The sequence below is a fragment of the Heterostelium album genome, assembly GCF_000004825.1.
Source record: "Heterostelium album PN500 unplaced genomic scaffold PPL_scaffold8, whole genome shotgun sequence".
In the NCBI taxonomy this organism is placed as follows: Eukaryota; Evosea; class Eumycetozoa; order Acytosteliales; family Acytosteliaceae; genus Heterostelium; species Heterostelium album.
In genome coordinates, this window is record NW_008805070.1 from 127406 (window position 1) to 147681 (window position 20276).

Below are 20276 nucleotides of genomic sequence, written 5' to 3' on the forward strand. Positions count from 1 at the left end.
AAAAAAACATTGTATTTATCTTTATATTATATTATACAAAATCTTATATTTATTATTATATATTCTATAAGCTATCTATCTATCTATTTCTTCATATTATGGAAATTAGGTAATGTTTTATGTAAGAATTCTAAATGTTTTATATGAGTTGCACTGTGCATCTAGATTTACAAATGATTTGATTGAGAATGTATTAGTATAACTATCATTTACTATAAATTAACTGTAGGTTATAATAAATTACTTCTAGTGGAATTGTAGAGTTGATTCTATGTAATGTTGGACCTGATACGATTGAATTATCTAGATAATGTTCATTCTCTGGTGTTATACAACCAGCACCAATCGTACATCCATTGTTAATTGTAACTCCACAACTGACTTTTGCTTTCGCTTCAACTATATTTTCATTTCCAATTGATTTACATTCTATAACTGTATTGTATTTATAAATATAAAAAAAATAGAAATAGATTAGTTGTTGTTGTTATAAGATTCAATACTATTGTACTAGTAATAAAACATAATAATAGAAAACTAACCTGAACCAACTTCAAATAGATTACCGGCACCTATGATCATAGGTTCTTTTGAACGATTGACTATGGAAACTAGTTCCTCTATGATATTGTTTTCACCGATGGTAATAGGTGCACCATGCAAAGAGGTGATCGAAGCTTTAGGGTGTAGTACAGTGCCTTTACCAATGGTGACATGTTCACCAACGACACAATCTTGACAAATAATCGTTAGATCAAGTGATATTGGTGTTGAAGTTGCTGCTACTGTTGTCATATTTCTATTTATCTATCAGAACAGAATAAAATTAATTAAATTTTTGATTATTTTTAATCAAAACAACAACAAAAAAATGCTTATCTTAATTTGGAAAATTTTGTTGGTTGGTTGGATCAACAAAAACAAATTCATCAAAAATAAATAAATAATAGATAATTTACAAAATATTTATAGTTTTATTATTTGAATATTGAGAACAAAGAGTATTTCTTCTTATGATGAATTCATACTTTGGAATGTAGTTACTCTCAAAGAGATTGGAGAGTTTGACGTATTCCTCTTGGAGTTGTTCGTTGCTACTGAAGTTGTATTGAACTTTCAGCTTTTCCCAGTCTTCCAGTTCCTTTGTTGTCAGGGAATAGCTGAATTCCTCTTCGTCATAGTCAATGTCATCCTTGATGACACCGTCGTCGTTGAGCGCATTCTCATAGTCGACAGCATAGCCTTGATAGTAGAAATCGGGTGTAGCATTACCACCGTACAGAATATTGGAATAGACATCGCTATCGGTATCACCAAAACTAGCGTCATCATCATCATCGTCATCCAAGAAATCTCTTTGTGCACCTCTTGACAAATAAACTCTTTCAAATGCCAAAGAGGATGTTGATGATGATGAATTATCATTGTCATCCACTTCTTCATCGCTATAATAATTTACATCATCACCATCTTCATTACTATTACTATTTTTTATACTATTTCCATATCCATTTCCATTTCCATATCCACTTCCATTTCCATTTCCATTTCCATTATTTTGTATTACCTTATTATTCTTTAAATAGCTTAATAGTTGTTGTTTTACTATGTTATCATTAATTGTAAATCCACATGGTTTGTTGTTGTTGTTGTTGTTTTTTGATTTGTTTGATTTTTGTTCTTTCTTGAGTTCGTTGTCAATGATTTCTTGTTTTCTGAATTGATTCAGTAGTTTGAGGTCTGCGCGTTGCTGTGAGAGCTGTTTGTATTCGTCTTCAGTGATGATTCTCACTTCGTATTGTTCATCACGTGAGAAGATCTCTTCGTAGTCACGATGTATGGTTGGTGCACCATGATCCTGCTCCACCGCGACACTGTAACGCTTGCTGGAGGATCTTCTATTCTTTTCAAAGACAATTTTATCACGTTCATATATGGAAGCGATGTCATCTTCCTCCAAATCTCTCTCTCCCCATCGAGAGTAAGAACTTGAATCTTGTGTTTCTGCAGGTGTACACGAAAGTTCACCTCTTGCAATGGCAGCACGCTTATTATATGCTTCCTGTACCTGTTTCTGATGATTCTCTCTTGCCTCTTTCTTGTTTTGAATCAATTGTTTGTAGCCATCCGAATATTTACTTCCGGGCACAATAAAATTGGTTTTTCCAGCTGGTTTGATTGTTAATGATTCAATAATAATAATAATAATAATAATTAGTATGTTGAATAATTCAAATAACAAAGTCTCTTGTGGATGGTCAATGAAAAGCGTGTAGTAGTAGTAATAGTTACTTTTTTCAGATTTATAATAAATTCTTGGAGGATTATCATAGACAGCAATGATTTTAGCAACTATGATTGAATTTTCTTGGTGTCCAAAACGACGATAACCATAAGAATAACGATTTCTAATTTGATATGAGCTGAGCAATCAAGCAAAATTAATAATTTGTATTTTATAAAATAGAGTGATAGTGTTTGTTTGTTGTGTTTTGATCAAAAGTATACTTTTTAATTTGAAGATAATCACCAACTTTATAATTTTTTTTAAAAAGAGTTTCCTTATTTCTATAAGGAATCAAATCATCTTCAATGGCCATTGTTTTTCGAAATTGATTCTAGATTTGTGTTTGTTGGACTGATTGACTGACTAGATTGTTTATTGTTCTTGTTATTATTATTATTGCTGTTAATTGATAATAAATAGTTTAACTAATCTAATCTAAACAAACCATTTATTCAAAAATAATAAAATAAATAAACAATTGGTTTGTTTGGTAATCTATCTATCTTTTTTGATCTTACTTTTTTGTCTTAAAAAAAAGAGATAAAAAAAAAATAGTGTTGTTGTTGGTAATACAAAAAAATTGATCTTTTAATTTAAATAATCTTTTTTTAAACCAAAATTAAAAAAATAATTAAATTTCAGAATTTGCAAAAAATTGAAAAAATTCAGAAAATCAAACAATTGTTACTTTTGTGAGAAAAATAAACAAGAATCATAAAGGAAATCTTTGGTTATGGGGGTAATGGTAATTAATTAGCAAAGTTGGTGGTCATCTTCGTTTCACAACACGTCATATGAACAACCACTTGGTAAAAGATTGATTACCTTGATTTGTTAAAAATTAAAATAATATTATTATGTTTGTTTATTTTCTTTTCTCTTTCTTACTTCTTCTTCATCTTCTTACTCTTGTTGAGCTTGACGAATCATATCGATTGTCATTGTTTTTGGTAGACCCATGACGGTTTCCATTTCACCATCGATACGCTCAACGTATTCGGTCATATGTTCAATGGTGAATCCACCGGCACAATACATAACATCACCTATCTCAATCAGCTTTTCAATGAGTTCGTCTGGCAATGGCTTAAAATGTACCACTGCAACTTCGGTCTGTGCCAAACGCTTTCCTGTCTTTGTATTTACAACAACAACACTTACAATACATTCCGCAGGATACTTTTCATAACTCTTTAAATATTCTCTACATTCTTCTTCTGAAACTGTTATTATTATTATTATTATTATCATAAAAAAAATAATAATTAATATAAATGAAATAATAACTTAGCTTATCTTGGCTTATCAATCAAATTGAATTAATTGATTAATAATTACCTGGTTTCTCTCTAATTTTATTATTACAAACGATGACTTGATCTGAACAAATCAAAATGGATGGTTCCAGTACTTTATCTAAAAGTGCATCGGTTTTAGCTTGTGTGATCATCATTGTAAGTTTTCTTGCATCTGTATCTCTAATTGCCTTTTTTTTATTTTGTTTTTATAAGTGACCTTTCATCATCAGTAGATTATTGTAATAATAACAGACCAACCTTTTCATCGATGTCTGGTGACATAACAGTGAAATCTTTAATACCGATATGATCACTTAATACCTTCTTTCTCCAAACAGATGAAGATCCTAATATAATTTTATCGACTGTCATGTCTTTTAATATAATAATAATGTCTGTACACTCTTAATATAAAGATAAATAAATTAACAAACTGATTTTTAACTTTGAATGATTCGTTTTTTTTTTTTTTTTGTAAAAATCAATCAAAAGAGCGATGTGATTCATCTGATCATGATCAAATAGTGATAGTTTAATTAACCAACATGTTAAATTTACTTAGAAATACAAATAATTGCTATAATTATACTTCAAGAGTTATAACACCATCATTATTATCAACAACAACAACAACAACAACATCGATTTTATCAAGTAAAATATCTACAGTTAATTATTCAACAGAAAGTAAAAAGAATCTTAATAGTAGTAGTAATAATAATGATAAAAAAAGTATAAATAATAATAGTAATAATAATAATAACAAGAAGAAGAAAGATAAAAGTCAATCAAGTCATTTAACAGATAGTGGTAAAATCTTTAAGAAAAGGGCTGTTGTGTCATATCATGAATTGCATTCGAAAAGAGATATAATTCAACCAGAGATAATTACAAAGATTAAAGATATAACCAAAGATAATATAATCACTGAGAAGACAAGATCAAAGAAGTTCAAAGATGCACTCAGATATGAAGTACAATCCAATGCTAAGCTCATTCTATTCCTTATGAATTGTAGTGGTTATGAACAACATCATATTATTAATCAGAAACAACAACAAGCAGATCAAGTAGAACAACAACAACAATTAGAACAACAAGTAAAGTTAGATAACATACCTTTCGATAGATATATAAAGTTATTATATAAATATGTTGTTCGTATGTTTGGAATGTTACATGTCAATAACTTTGTTACACCACACAACAAGTTGATTCTCTACTGGCTTCATCAATTGGAAACATTGATTGGTTACAATAATAATAATAATAGTGATGATATTGGTAGTGGTAACGGAGAGTTGTTTAAGGAAGGTAGTGAGAGATCTAGACAGTGGTTGGTAGATCTATCATTCATAGTCAAGAGAATTCACTTTGGAACGGGCACAGAGTGGACAGAGTTGGAGAGATCGTACCGAAAGGACATCAAAGAGTATATCGATGTAGAGCGCTATCAGCAATGGCTAAACGATAACGATAGCGGCGATAACGTCAATATCGAACAACATATCAATATGGTGAAAGGTGTGACACCCTACCAAGAGATGAATGCCGCCGACATCAAATTCTGTATCAAATTCCTCTGTTCCTACGAGCGCGTCGAACCCGCCAAGATTAAAGGTTACAAAGAAAACGATCAACTACTAATCACCGTAACAAAGAGTGAAAGTACATTATACAAAGAGCGATTAACAATTCAAAAAGATATAAAGAACAAGCTATCTTTTGATAATAAGCAAAATAACAAGAATAAGAATAGGAATAAGAATGATGATGATGATAATGAAGATAATGATAGTAATAGTAGTTATATAAATAGTAGTATTTTATCAATTGATAATTATAAGAATCATATACAATATAAACATATCGATAGTTTGGATGTTGATGCCTATGTACCGATTAATAGATTCTTGGATTGCGAGATTGGCTACTCGAATGCAACCATTCAGTTCTTGGCAAAGTTGGTCAAGGCGTATCCGGTCGAGTCGGATATCGAATCGATGGAGGTTCAACAAAAGGTGTTCATTCATATGATCAATATGTACACAAAGATCAGACTGCAATACCTCTGTAGACGATCGTTTCAAATAAGCAAGGAGATGCTCGAGAAGTATATGAATCTGCTGATGGATATCATCGTGACGTGGTGTCGTCTCTCGGAGAACCAGACGTTGAACTACAAGTCGCTCGCTTTCTACCTGGCGAAAATCGCCGAGATCTCCTCGAGTATCAACTTCCGCGAGACTAGCGTGACGCAGCAGACCGAGTTCCTCGATATGCTGCTGAATCAGGTGTTGGAGTTGCACGGTCACAAACAGCGGTTGATCACCGAGAAGCAATCGCTGATTCGCGATCTTCAGCGCGAAGCAGAGACCGCCCGTCAGGAAGAGAGCCGAGAGTACTACACAGAGATATCGTCGGCTATCGACAAGCTCAACGACGAACTCCAGATGCTCAGAGACGAACAGCGTGAACTCTCACAGCTCTCAAACATCGACTTTGGTGTCGTCAGTCTGTCACTCAAGGAAATCGATATTCTATTGTCGCGTGTCTTGATCTTCAAGAACATACTCGAAGATCTACAGTCTCGTCTCAACAAGCAATCCGACCACTATCTACTGGTAACGCATCAAATTGGCAACATAAGCATTTCACTCTCACAAATATTACATCTAAGAGAAATAGAACAACAAAACGAACAACAACAACAACAAAATGAACAACAAACAACAACAACAAATAGATAATAAAATGCGATTATATTTTTTATTATTCTTATTATTAAAAACAAGAATGGTTATATGTATTTTATTTATTTATCAACAACTTGATTTAACTTTAGATTATTAAGGTCTGTTGTTAATAGGTTGATGATATGTTTGAACTTTTGAATGTCTTTGTCGGCGGTGGCGTTGTTGTTTGTTTTTGATTGTTGTTGAGCAACATGTAGCTTTGCTTGTAAATAATTGATGGTTGATGTATATTGTGAGATGCTTCTAGGGTGCATGTAGACGCTATCGTAGAAGAACATGCGCTTGACATCGTTGAAGAGTTCACGATCGTTACCACTCTGCTCAGTAACGGTAGCATTATCGATATCGTACAACTTCTCAACGGAATCGATGTATCTAATCAACGAATATTTAACATACTCTATAGTAGATTCCAAGTCTGCAACTTGCTTTTTCAGTTTGGTTCTCTCGGTTTCGTCGACCACTGATTCCAATCGTTTATTCTGTTGACTATACTCTAACTCCAAACTATCTAGTAGATCATCGATTTGTTTCTGTTGTTCGGCTTTGCCGGCTGTCAGTCTAGCTTCGCTGTCGATCATCGATTGTGTCTCGGCGACCTGAGTATCCAGTACGTTGCAGAGATGTATGAACTTGTAGAGTCTGAGTGATTTACCACCGGCAACATTGGTGCCTCTGTATTGCGACAGCTTTCTCTGGAGCAGTTCACGTGTGTTCTTGGTGGACATGGCCATATCGTTGAGTGCAACCTCCAAGTAACGATCGATATCGGCGGAATCAACATTGGTTGGCTTGTAGAATGACTTTTGATAGCTGCTACTCAATTCCGATTCAATCGATTGTTGAATCAACTTTAAAACATTGTCATCGGATGACTGTTTTTTGTTGTCTTTGGTGTGGTTGCTGAGGATTCTATTCATACTCGACTCGATAGTGCGTTGGTGTTGCTGTTGCTGTTGTTGTTCGACTTGATTCGATGTCATCTTGTTGCCTGGTGACACTAAATCCTTGAACTCTGACAAACGACTGTAGAGCCAATTGACACTGCCTTGGAGAGAGTCGATCTTGTGTTGATAGTAGTCTTTGACACCGACATGTGTTTCAATCTTTAGTTTCGATCGATCGATTTGTGAACTGAATACACCACCATTCTCCTCCTTTTTACTTTCTTCTTCTACCTTTTCTTTCTTCTCTTTATCACTATCTTTTACTTTCTTTGTTGTTGTTGGTGATCTTCTTCTTTTTGGTGTAGAGACTGTTGTACTATCTTTTGTTGTTGTTGTTGTATTTGAATCTGTTGTATATCTGTTACTAACAATAGTAATACCACTGAAAGTAGAACTACCACTAACACATAATCTAGTTAGTATACTTTGACCACCTCTTATTCCAATCATCTTTATTCGTCTGATTAGTTGAAGTCGATCTGATTACTGAAAAATAAAGTGGTGTGTGATGTCAATCTGACAAACCATAATAAAATAGGTGTCAGATACCCCATTTTAAATATTTTTATTTTTTTTAATTAAATTTTTATTTATTATCATTGATTGTTTTGTTTTTTTGCCATCTGTAATATTACAGTTATTATTTATATGGATAATAAAAAGAGAGCACAAACGGAGGAATTTTTTACAGATTGCGCTCAACGCAAGAAGCAAAGAATCAAAGAATATTGGAGTCCTTTTAATGAGGTATATACAATATTATTTTATATTTAAATTAAATTAAATTTTTATTAATAATAATTTTCGAAATCTGCAGTGGATAGCCAACAACTTTGAATTCGTTAAAGATGCCACAAACAACAGATCTGAACTAATCACTAGCGAAGATTTTTGTAAATTACTTTCACAACAAGATGGCTTTCAACCATATTTAGATAAACATGTAACAAATCAAGAAGTCGTTTTAGCTCAACACACTTTTAAAAGCTTAAACCATATTTTTGGAATGGGATCTTTCAAATATATACGAGATTCGAAAAAGATCAAACCATGGTACTTTCCTTTAAAAGTAGGTATAGGTAATTAAAAGACACTATAGTATCTTACTAATATTTTCAAACATTCTTGTTTCTATTATCTTTTATTGTTGTGGTTCAAAGATTAGATCAGATTCTAAATTAAAGAATGAAACAAACGATCAAAAGAATATTTTGTAAGCAAAAGATATTTTGAAGTTCACAGTTAGCAGATCAAATGCTAACCGAGAACACAAAAGAATATTTTGTTTTTCACGCATCTTGCAGTTCAATTGCTAACTGAGAACACAAAAGAATATTTTGAAGTTCACAGTTAGCAGATCAAATGCTAACTGAGAACACAAAAGAATATTTTGAAGTTCACAATTAGCTGATCAATGAGCTGTGAATGTAAGAGCAGCAAAAGATTATTTTGTCATATTGGTTCAATTTTTCTGATTTCTAATGCACATTTTTATCCAGAATAAATAATTATGAAAATGATATATCATTTGAAGATAGTGGAGACTATCCAGATTGTACACAGGTTGAGGCCTTTGATGGTCCATGTGGTATGGAGCAAGATATTGGTTCACATTTCAACCATATTCCAGATTGTACACAGGTTGAAGCCTTTGATGGTCCATGTGGTATGGAGCAAGATATTGGTTCACATTTCAAACCAAACAGTAAAGTTCAGCTCAACAATATTTATGATATGAATACAACATCGACAACAACATCGACAACAACATCGACAACAACATCGACAACAACATCGACAGCAACATCTACAATAACGTCGACAACAACAACGACAATAAGCGGAAAGTCAAATCAGATAACAACCACTACAACTACCACCACAACCAATTCTGATAGAGTTCTAAAAATGAGAGTTGAGGAATTGGAGGAGCAACTAAATTTTCTTAAAGGTGAACTCGAGAAGAAGAAAATAATACCTCCTTTTAAGCAACTGCCATTAGGCAAGCCCAGATATACTCAGAATATGACCAATAAAGATGGTTTGTTATATCGTCTGGACTACACCGTAAGTAATTTAATTTATAATTCTGTCAACAACAATAATAACATTTTTATTTTTAGGGTATTGTAAAATATGATTTGAGCAAAATCAATGAAACTGACCTTGACCTTATCATTTTGTGGGCAAACCAAATATTTCCTAAAGTTTCAGATTCTCAACCGAGAAAGATTGGAGTTAGGAATCCTACAAACAGTATCAGTAAAGCAGACCCAATTTCTCATTTTTGCCAAGGTCTGGAGTATCCAGAATATATTAAGATGGCATGCTTGATTTATGGTCCTTATATTTCTTCCCAAGCTGGTATTTATGGATTATATTCTAATGGAAATTACTTCGCTTGCCCCAAAGATACAACTACTATAAACAGACTATACAAAGGAATCGCCAGATGCGATCATTGTTCCCAAATGTCGAAAATAATATATGACCGGTTGCAAAAGATTAAGGCCAATAATGACAACATACTGGAGATTGACTATGGAGGTGATGGTGCCGAGAATGAGAATAACATTGATGATGGTAAAGGGCCATTACCAAAGCTGGTAGAGAGGATGGTGGAATTATACCCTGAAATCAAACAATCATTCTGGTATCATTATATGGAAGAGAGTTGTCTGCACATCTTAAGTGGTCCAGGTGGTCACAAATGGTCATCCGAAATCATAGGATTTGCAACCACTTTAAGGTTCATTGCTGGAGAAGGTGCCATTCATTTTCTGCAAGGTGGAGCTGCTGAAAAGCAAAATCGTCGTATTGTTTACGATAAATCCAGAGTGGCATTGCCAATGCCCTCAATATCGACAATTAAAAACCATCTGCCACCAGTCAAATACTATTCAGATGTGGTAATAGATGACTCTTTGTTGCCAGCCCTACGAATATTTGTAGAAAAACATAAGCATTATGGTTTGGCTATGGATGAAATAGAGATATCAGCAGGAGCTACTTATGACCAGCACAGTTGTCAAGTGGTTGGGATTGCCAAGGAACCAATAACAGCTGATAATATTAGTAAATATGAAGCAATGTCTAAAGATGAAATCTATCCTCGGTTCGCATCAAAGATCATGAAATATAGCCTATTATCAATAATCGAAGGAGTTGCTTTTCCGCTTTGCTCATTGCCAACCTCGAAGGTAGATTCCAATGATGTTACTCAATTTACACTCAAAATTATCGAAGAGTTGAAGTGTGTCAACCTCCATGTGGTCATGACATCGACAGATGGGTGTGAAATTGGCGATTTCTCCTTCACAATGGATAGCAAAGGAGTGTTCCACATATATGATTATGTTCATTTAACAAAAAACCTCCGCAACTATCCATTAAACAAAGTGCTTTACGAACCTATTCCATTAGATGAATCCACTGGCCAACCGAAGGAATTTGCAGACGAAGAAAAGAAACTGAATAGTCATGGCTTTAGTTTAAAGGGTCTGCATATTCTATTTGAGACAGATTCTTTACCAGGTATCAGTGACATATTGACTTTTGAAGCATGTCCAAAGGTTATATGATAAAAAGGTTACCGATTATTTGAAGGAGCAAGCTAACCACCCAGAGCTTGTTCGACTTTCCAGGTACCTATCAGCCATCAGAGAATTTTACGAAATATTCGATAGCCACGAGGATGCAAATCAACAACCAATCCCTCTATCCGATAGAATTCAAGAGTTAAAGAGGTTACAAACCTATTTTAAATCAATTAATGGTTTGCCACCTCAGTTTCACAATCATATGGAGGCTACCATCAATGGACTGTCAAGTCTGGACCAATGGTACAAAAATACATATCCAAATCTTCCACCAATCACAAAGATCTGCCACTTGGGTACCAATTGTGTTGAATGGTTCTTTTCTACAGTTCGGAGAAAGATATTTAAACCAAACTTCATGAGTTTTTACCAGTACCAAATGGCTGCCCTCCTTGAAATGGTCAAGAAGCATAACGACGAATCGATTTACAAGCCACATCGGAAGACTTTTAATGTAACTAGAAACTACAACTCAAACCAAGATTTACAATTCACAAATTCCATTTTGGAATCTCTCCGCCCAAATGAAACCAGAGGAGCAACCACCAAGAAAGATACTGCATCCCAAAGCAAACCATCGGACCAAATGATAGAACGCCTCAAAGCCTTCTGTAGGAACTATCCATGCATTAAGAGAAGATTAACTTTCAGGCAATCAACATGCAGTATCAATCCAACCATGACCAAAACTACAAGGGGCCATCCATGTCCAGAGATCCTGTGTCCAAAGGTTTACATTTATACCAAACGCTTTATTTCCCATTTGATGGATGATCATAGATACACTAAAGAGAGAGCCCAGGCCTGTCTCAATGATACCCCTGTGGAGGTGGATATAGAAGAAATCAGTGGCGTAGATGAAGACTTTCATTTTGACTTTGATCTGCTTCTTTCTTCAAGTAACTTTATCCAATTCCAAGCTTCAACCAGCCTACCGGTGTATCCAGACGAAGTCGCCACAAATCTAGAAATCTTGAACCAGTACCAATTAATAGTACCATCTGATAGTATTTTCGTTGCCCTGGATTTAGAGGCCGCTGGAGATGCTATATGCGAGATAGCTGCCATTGATATGACTACTTCCAAATGTTTCACCTCTATGGTCAACCCAGGACCTGGTGCCCCTTTCACATATTGTCCAGTCAGCAGTCAAGAAGTAACCCAACTTCCACACCACTGGAATAGAGTTGGTCAAGCCTTTTACTCATGGCTTGAATCATTACGTGATAATGAATCACAAATCATATATCTGGTTGGACACAATATTAAAGGATATGATTTAAATAAGCTACAAAAAGATTCAATTAAACATGCAATCGGTACACCAACAAATGTTAGAATCATCGATACTCTTGACAACTTAGACTGGGCAAAGAAACACTACAGGTTTGATAGTAAAAAGCTTCTGTCATTAGCTGCCATCTACAGCATCTCGAATCCTCACCCACATAGAGCTCTATTCGATGTCATTACAACTATCAAAGTTATCGAAAAACTTTACAATGACCCAATAAATCCAATCAGCGAAATCAAACCAAAACCAAGTATGTGGTCATATTTATTATTAACCCACGACAGTATGAAAAAGGATCAGAGAAACAAAAGATTGGATGACAGCGATAGACCACAACCTCCAACATCATCTAAGACTACCAATCCATATCATTGTTCATGTGGCGAACTATTAAAAGGACACAAAGTCAAAGGACAATGCCCAAAAAAAATGTAAATTAACAATTTTTTTTCCCGCTTGCAAATTTATTTTTAAATAAAATTGAATTAACACATCCCATAAAAAATAATTTTTTGAGCATCTTACGCGTGGTGTGGGTAAAATAACCCACAGCTGGCTACCTACCAAAATTAATAATAATAATAGTTTTAACAAACTTTTGCAATTGTATTGATATCATGTTCATTGAATTGTCAAATTCTTTTGCAGAATAGAAAAAATTTCTGACTTAAAATTTAAGATGGTCATCGCATTGGATAGATATTTTTCAAAACAAAAAAATTGTTGTATTGCACACTTTTTTTATATTAGGATGGATGATGGTTTTTTGGGTGATTAATATCTAATACCCACACTTTGATTGAATAGAATAAAATAAATAATAAAATAAAATAAAAAACAATATTAAAAATCATTTTATATTCATCATCATCATCATCATTATTTTATTTTAATTTTAAAAGTAGTAGTAGTATAAATAATTATTTGTATATTATTTGATTTTTAAAAAAGATATATATAATATAACATAACATCAGCAAAATGGCAACATTAATTGACAATAGATATGGTAAAGCAAAGGTTAGAGTATTAAAAGTAAATAAGAATAAGGACTATCACACGGTATTCGATTTGGATTGCTGTGTTTTGTTGCAAGGACAATTCGAGGAGACCTACTTGACTGGAAACAACGAGCGTGTCGTTGCCACCGATTCCATCAAGAACACCGTCTACCTGCTCGCGCAAAAGGAGAACTTCAAATCGGCCGAAGACTTTGGCATCATCTTGGGTAAGCATTTCCTGGCGACCTACTCGTGGGTGTCGCACGTACACGCCACCTTCCGTGAGAATCAATGGGACCGTATGAAGTCGAGCTACGAGAAGAAGGAGCACGACCACTCGTTCGTGCGTGCACGCGAGATCCACACTGCCTCGGTGGTATCGATGCGTGGACGTCCACCACAAGTGAAATCCGGTATTCAAGACCTGCTCATTATGAAGACAACCGGCAGTGGATTCGAGAACTTCTACCGCGATCAATACACCACCCTACCAGAGACCAAAGACCGTGTATTCGCTACCATGGTAACAGCGGAGTGGACCTTTAACACCACCGACAATGTCAACTACCCACACATCTACCAGGAGTTCAAAAACTCGGTATTCGACATCTTCTCATTGCAATACTCAAAGTCTGTACAAGAGACACTCTATCTCATTGGAAAGACTGCAATTGAAAGATGTAAAGAAATTGGTAAGTAGAGTAGTAGTTTAATCTATTTTGATAAACAAATAAACATACAAACAAACAAGCAAAACTAACCTACCATTCATTTCTTTTAGATGAAATCAACTTATCACTACCAAACAAACATGCATTTGGCTTTGATTTCGCTAAACTCAAGACAAAGAATGAGAACAATACATTCCAACCAGTTGAAGAGCCATCCGGTCTAATTGAAGGTACAGTCAAGAGATTGAATGCTAAATTCTAAAAAAGAAAATGAAAATGAACAAACAAAACAAAACTAAACTAATAAGTAAAAGTTTAAAGTTTTAAAATATATATATGTAATAAAAATATAAAAGTAAATAATATTGTAAAGTTTAAAGATTTTATTGGTTTTCTTAAGGAGGATGATAGATAGAGATTTATCTTCTATCTCTATCTCTATCGTATCTATCTCTGCTTCTGTCTCTGCTTCTATCTCTATCTCTATCTCTATCTCTGCTACTTCTTCGATAGTCTCTATCTCTATCTCTGTCTCTGTCTCTTTCATAGTCACGATCGCGATCACGATCATAATCTCTATCTCTATATCTATCTCTGCTTCTACTTCTGTCTCTTCTATCGCCTCTATCTCTACTTCTACTTCTATCACGTGCTCTTCTATCTCTATCGTAGTCATCGTGATATCTATCTCTTCTACTACCACTATCGTATCTATCACGATATCTATCTCTTTCATAATCTCTATCTCTATATCTATCTCTATCTCTATCTCTGTCTCTTTCTCTTTCTCTTTCCCTTTCTCTTTCTTTTTCTCTATCTCTTTCTCTGTCTCTTTCTCTTTCACTACGATCTCTTCTCAAATCTCTGTCATCTCTTTCTTTTTCTTTCTCACCACCATCACCATTACTATTACTATTATTGTTATCACCACCATTTCCATTTTCATCTTTAATATTTGTCACATTTTGAGCTTGAGAAGTAGTATCATCTGATGACGATGATGATGATGATGATGCAGGTTTCTCAGAGACATCGAATCTTCTATATTTTCTATCTCGTTGTTGCTGTGAGTTGTCAGCACCAATCGAATCCTCTGTTTCTCTCCTCTTTGAACTCAATCCATAGTTGGTAGTGGTAGCTGTTGTTGGTGGTAGATGTTGATTGCCATCGACTCTACTCATGTTACCCATCTTTTGTTTCGCTCTTTCAAGACCCTCTTTGATTCTGTTCTCCTCTGCAGCGATCTGCTCAGACATCACCTGTAGATCCTTCAAAAACTCCTCGGGGACACCAATCTCTGTGGTCTGTGCTTCCAGCAACAGACTCCAAAGCTTATCCATGAACTTCTCGGTATCATCCGCCAAGAATCCAGTGATATTGATCTGAATAATCTTTGGATCCGGAGATTCCTATAACATTGTAAAATATTCATATTAATAAACTAAACCATTTTGCAAGTAAGTTCTCTTTGTCTTTGTTTTTTTTTTCAACCTACACCTTCTAATAAACCATATATATAATCAACTAATACGTCATCTTCGAATTTCAAGAGTGATTCTATTTCTTTTGCCATCCACTTTCTAAAAATAGGTAAATTAACTTTAGTTATATCAACTTTTTGCGAAAAATGAGGTGGAAACTTCTTGCCTTTAAGCAATTTCTTCTCCTTATCAGAGAATCTATTGTCTTGTTCCGCTGATGTACCCTATATACATTACACATATTTAGAATGATAATGTAAATTTATTTATAAAGATAAAAAGATAAAGTTAGTTATAATACCTATATTTATAAAAATTAATATATAAATATTTTATACAAACACGAAAGAATCCACCAGAATCCATTATTATATATATAAATAGATTAGTTTAGTTTGGTGTTAACTGTCACTATGACTATTTTTTTTCAGTTAACAAAAAATTTTCAAAAATTTCAAAAAAAAATTCAAATTTTGGTGGTGTATGTATGTTCAAGAACTGCATAATTTAAATAGATATTGAGAGATCTCTCTCGGTTTATTGATTTATTTATTAATAATATTTGAATCATCTTGAAGAACAATTATTATTATTTTACATTATTTATTTATTTATTTATTTATCAATTTTACTTTTTCTTTTTTGTTGAGTATCTTGCTGTGAAATCTGTTACCTGTGTAATTGGTGTTGGATTCTAAAATTAAAAAGTAAAATACAATTAGTTTTGATTGTTATAACATTTATGTGTTTTGTTGTGTGTTTGATTTGAGTTTATAAAAGTACTTACAACTACAGTTACAACGGAACCTTGCCTTATTCTTTGTCTTTCCATTACTATGTTACATAGTCCGTGAATGTTGTGTGGATCAATGGGAATACCGATGGTTATTTCCAGTTTCTCTGTTATATCATTGACACCTATCTTCTCGGTGTTTCCATTGTTAAGTGTTACTACGGTGGTACCTTTATATCGACAATATGCAATGAAAATGGTACGACCAGTCTGATTTACTATACGGACATGCTCAGATGTATGCTTTGAAAGTTCGGTTCTTTGCTCGATGGTAGGTCCATTATCGAATGGCGATGAATTGATTACTACTGGTGGTTGATAGAAAACAGGCATGGGACCTGCCATTCCTAGTTGTCCTGGCATTGGTGCTCCTACAGGTAGTGGTGGTGGTTGATAAAAATGTTGGGGTGGTGGAGATGGTTGCATTCCTGGCATTGTTTGCATTCCAGGTTGTGGATGTGGTGGTGGCTGATAGAATTGTTGTACAGGTGGTGGTTGATGCATTTGTTGTTGTTGTTGTTGTAATTGTTGATTCTGCATGAATAATAAATACTGTTGGTAATTTGGATCGTTTTGTAAATATTGTTGTATTTGCTCTGGAGTTGGTTGTTGTTGTCCATTATTATTATTTGGAACCCCAACTAAACTTGCACTTGAAGGTGCACTCGGTTGTTGTTGTACATCATTGTTTACCACCATTTTTTTATTATTTATTTATTTATTTATTTTATTAAGAATATGATATGTATGGTTATAACTAAACTTTCAGAAATCTTAAATTTATATTGATTTCTTTTATATTAAAAATGAAAATCTAAAATAGTTTAAAATGTATTAAAATAAGAATGTTTTGGAAGAAGTATTCTAATGATCACTTCTACACACTCAAAAATCCTTTAAAATAAAGTGATTATAAACTCTTCACAAAATGGGTACACCTGATAATCTGACCCAAACAAATCTTTTACCAGAGTGGTGTTTTCAAAAAAAGACCTTGCATCTATAACCCCTAAAAAAAAAAAAAAAAAAAAATTAAAAAAGAAAACAAAAAAAGATGATTAGTTTGATTATTGCATGCTTGAGACTTATTTATTCTCTATTTGTTAAATATTTATTATATTATCATGAATGAATAGAGAATAAGTTACTTTCAAAGTATAATTTAAAATTTGGATCTTTATACTTGTATTGTTAACAATCTATAGAAATTGTTAATTTTTTCAAGAGTAAAATAGTTATACTTATACATTGTTTGATTTGATTAAAAAAAATCATGTTTTTCAAAATAGTTTCTCTAACATAATAATAATATTGCAGTTTGGTGGTGACAAGATTAATGGTGTAGTTATTTTATCATATGTATACAGCATCTTGACAATTTCTCTTTTGGTTTGAGTTGTTGGGTGGAAGATCTGTCTTTTTACTCTTTTTGTTGTGCTCAAAACAAAGAGAATCATTTTCTCACTCTGTTTTCATCGAATTTAATTTTGCTAATTTCAAAGTTTTTGAGAATTTTTATCAAGTATTTTATGAACAAACAACTTTGCAAAAGATATCCAAATAAAATCATGATAATATAAATAGATTGATTGATTATAAAAACAAATTGATCAATTATTTTTATTCATTATTATTTTTGTTTTAGTTTTTTAAAAAAAAAAAAAATAGGATTTAAATCCAATTTTCTATAATGCAAGTTATTATCGGTTCTTTAGAACTTTAGAAGAATCTGCGAATGAGAATTTCTATCGTCGTGGAGCAGGTTTGATACTTTCGCATGACAATACTTTAAGCGACCGATTTGTTGGTCATGTTTTTGGTTTGAAATCAATGACGATCAATGCAAACGTAACTGACACCTGCTCGTTGACCAAAGTAGAACAACGATATGGCGCTCTACACCCAAATGATTCAACACTAAAGATAGGAGATGACTCCAATTTTGAAGCTGTCTATTCTTTACTGTTGCCACCGTACGCAGCCATCAGTTCGCTCGAGGTTGAATACGAGGGTAAACTTCTGGTTGCCACTATCAAAGAGAAAGAAACAGCTGCCAACGAATATAACGATGCCATCGCCTCTGGAAACTCTGCATTCTTGGCATCGAAATCACAATCCGGTCAATTCCAAGTGTCACTCGGAAATATTGATATTCGATCCAGTGTGGTGGTGAGATTCACAGTGATGTCTGATGTTGGATATCATATGAATTACCTACAGTTCTGCTTGCACAGATTCTGGTTCCCACTTGGTCACTATCCAGTGAAGATCACCATCGATCTCAAATTGAAGAGTAATTTCGATAAGTTCGAGGTCTCCAACTATCAATATAAAATTACCAAGACAACCGATAGCCTTAACAACATTATAACTATTGAAAGTGAAGATGGTCTACCAAAGAATATTATGGTTATGGTGAGATTGCTGGAATCGGATGCACCACAGTCATTTGTTGAAACAAGTCCAGCCGATCCCAATCAATATGCTGTCGCCTTGAGTTTCAAACCAAAGTTGGATTGCGATTCGCTAAAGGTCAGACAGAAAGCAGAGTTTATCTTTGTTGTCGATTGTTCCGGTTCGATGGAAGGAACTAGAATCGCATTGACCAGAAGAGTACTTCATTTCTTGGTGAGATCTCTGCCGTTTTCCTCTGTGAAATTCAACATCATTCGTTTTGGAAGTAATTTCAACAAGATGTTTCCACAATCAAAGATCTATGACGACGATTCTGTTAGTGATTCAGCAATGTACATTGATAATAAAGTGCATGCCGATCTTGGTGGAACCGAGCTCTATCAACCATTAAAGAGCATTTTGTCGCAAAAACACGACGCTGAATATCCGAGACAAATCATTGTGTTGACCGATGGTGGAGTCTCTGGAAAGGGTCACCTCATTGATTTCGTAAGGAAAGAGGATTCAACATCGAGAATATTTACCGTTGGTATTGGAAATGGAGCTGACCAAGATCTTGTTAGAAGTTTGGCTGAGGCTGGAGGTGGAGAATGTCGTATGGTTATGGAAAACTCTGAATTTTTTGAATCAGAAGTTCTTGAACTACTTTCGATTTCACTACGTCCAAGAATTTCTAATCTGACAATGAATTGGCCAAATAAGAGTGAAGTAAAGGTAATTCAAGCACCTCGTAATATTCGTCCAATTTATCATAATGAAAGAATGGTAGTCTATGGATTGATAACTTTGCTAAAACCTGAGGATTCAATGAAATCATACACTGTTTCACTTCAAGGTACAAGTCCAACCGGTCAGACTTTGACATATCCAATCGAGCTTGACTTACAGAATACCGATGGAACTGGATTGATGCTACATACTGCAGCTGCCACGATGTATATTGCTAGTTTGGAGTACGAGGAATCAAAGATCACCAAAGACAATAGCAAACCACACAAAAAGACAATAACGGAATTGGCTCTAAAGTATAATTTGGTATCAAACTACACTTCGTTTGTTGTTTCAGCTGACCGCGACCAACCAAACTACGAAACACTCAAACAAGTTAATATTCTAAACAATTTTGGAGAATTATACCCAAGACAAGGTGTTAAACTTGGCTCATCAGTACTCGTGAGTGCAGATAGGTATCAGTCTCAAGCGTCAAGCGGATGTTGTTCCGGTGGAAGCTACACTCCTCCTCCTCCTCCCCCTACAAAATCCAGCTTTTTCAATTTTTTCAACAACAACAACAACAACAACAACTCAACCACCCAAACCTCATCAACCACAACAACCCAAACCTCAACAAGTCAATCATCCAAACATAAAGAATTACTACTTTCAATTATAAAGTTGCAAAATGCCAATGGATCTTGGAGCGTCACTTCAGATACTAAAAAATATTTGACTGTTCAGTGTCCACTCAAAGAGATTGATAGTCAAGATGAATTGTGGTTGACAGTGTTGATCATTGCAATGCTCGAGAAAGACTTCCCATCAATGAAGGCAATCTACTCCAACAGCATCTTGAAATCTAAACAATGGATCAATGACCAACTCCCACCAAACATCACCCTCGAAAAACTTTTGGAAACAGCACAATCATTAACAAAACAATCAAATCCATAACTCTATCTAATCTATCTCTAACCTTGCAATCAAATCTGTAACAATGAAATAAAACTTTTACTT

At 34.1% G+C, this 20276-nt stretch overlaps 8 protein-coding genes across 8 annotated transcripts; 4 read left to right on the forward strand and 4 right to left on the reverse strand.

The window, feature by feature from the left end:
- Positions 1–83: 83 nt before the first annotated feature.
- On the reverse strand, positions 84–795 carry dynF (dynactin subunit 6; the record flags this gene model as incomplete). Its single annotated transcript, XM_020578542.1, has 3 exons — positions 84–161; positions 245–435; positions 543–795. 3 exons carry the CDS (start codon positions 793–795, stop codon positions 84–86), a joined length of 522 nt encoding a protein of 173 aa, XP_020431411.1.
- Positions 796–955: 160 nt separating this feature from the next.
- On the reverse strand, positions 956–3957 carry PPL_07709 (maf family protein; the record flags this gene model as incomplete). Its single annotated transcript, XM_020578543.1, has 5 exons — positions 956–2094; positions 2293–2408; positions 3195–3510; positions 3626–3773; positions 3844–3957. The coding sequence occupies 5 exons, from the start codon at positions 3955–3957 to the stop codon at positions 956–958; spliced, it is 1833 nt and encodes a 610-aa protein (XP_020431412.1).
- Positions 3958–4130: 173 nt separating this feature from the next.
- Positions 4131–6335, forward strand: PPL_07710 (uncharacterized protein; the record flags this gene model as incomplete). The annotated part of the gene is made up of 1 exon (XM_020578544.1): positions 4131–6335. One exon carries the CDS (start codon positions 4131–4133, stop codon positions 6333–6335), a length of 2205 nt encoding a protein of 734 aa, XP_020431413.1.
- A 65-nt stretch (positions 6336–6400) lies between these two features.
- Positions 6401–7738, reverse strand: PPL_07711 (uncharacterized protein; the record flags this gene model as incomplete). Its single annotated transcript, XM_020578545.1, has 1 exon — positions 6401–7738. One exon carries the CDS (start codon positions 7736–7738, stop codon positions 6401–6403), a length of 1338 nt encoding a protein of 445 aa, XP_020431414.1.
- Positions 7739–7936: 198 nt separating this feature from the next.
- PPL_07712 (3'-5' exonuclease) lies at positions 7937–12959 on the forward strand (the record flags this gene model as incomplete). Its single annotated transcript, XM_020578546.1, has 6 exons — positions 7937–8035; positions 8106–8367; positions 8823–9355; positions 9412–10848; positions 10877–12612; positions 12932–12959. The coding sequence occupies 6 exons, from the start codon at positions 7937–7939 to the stop codon at positions 12957–12959; spliced, it is 4095 nt and encodes a 1364-aa protein (XP_020431415.1).
- A 203-nt stretch (positions 12960–13162) lies between these two features.
- uox (urate oxidase) lies at positions 13163–14115 on the forward strand (the record flags this gene model as incomplete). The annotated part of the gene is made up of 3 exons (XM_020578547.1): positions 13163–13409; positions 13605–13874; positions 13964–14115. The coding sequence occupies 3 exons, from the start codon at positions 13163–13165 to the stop codon at positions 14113–14115; spliced, it is 669 nt and encodes a 222-aa protein (XP_020431416.1).
- A 157-nt stretch (positions 14116–14272) lies between these two features.
- srrm1 (putative RNA splicing factor) lies at positions 14273–16826 on the reverse strand (the record flags this gene model as incomplete). The annotated part of the gene is made up of 4 exons (XM_020578548.1): positions 14273–15262; positions 15349–15433; positions 15967–16028; positions 16122–16826. The coding sequence occupies 4 exons, from the start codon at positions 16824–16826 to the stop codon at positions 14273–14275; spliced, it is 1842 nt and encodes a 613-aa protein (XP_020431417.1).
- A 229-nt stretch (positions 16827–17055) lies between these two features.
- Positions 17056–20213, forward strand: PPL_07715 (VIT and vWA domain-containing protein; the record flags this gene model as incomplete). Its single annotated transcript, XM_020578549.1, has 2 exons — positions 17056–17102; positions 17825–20213. 2 exons carry the CDS (start codon positions 17056–17058, stop codon positions 20211–20213), a joined length of 2436 nt encoding a protein of 811 aa, XP_020431418.1.
- Positions 20214–20276: the final 63 nt, after the last annotated feature.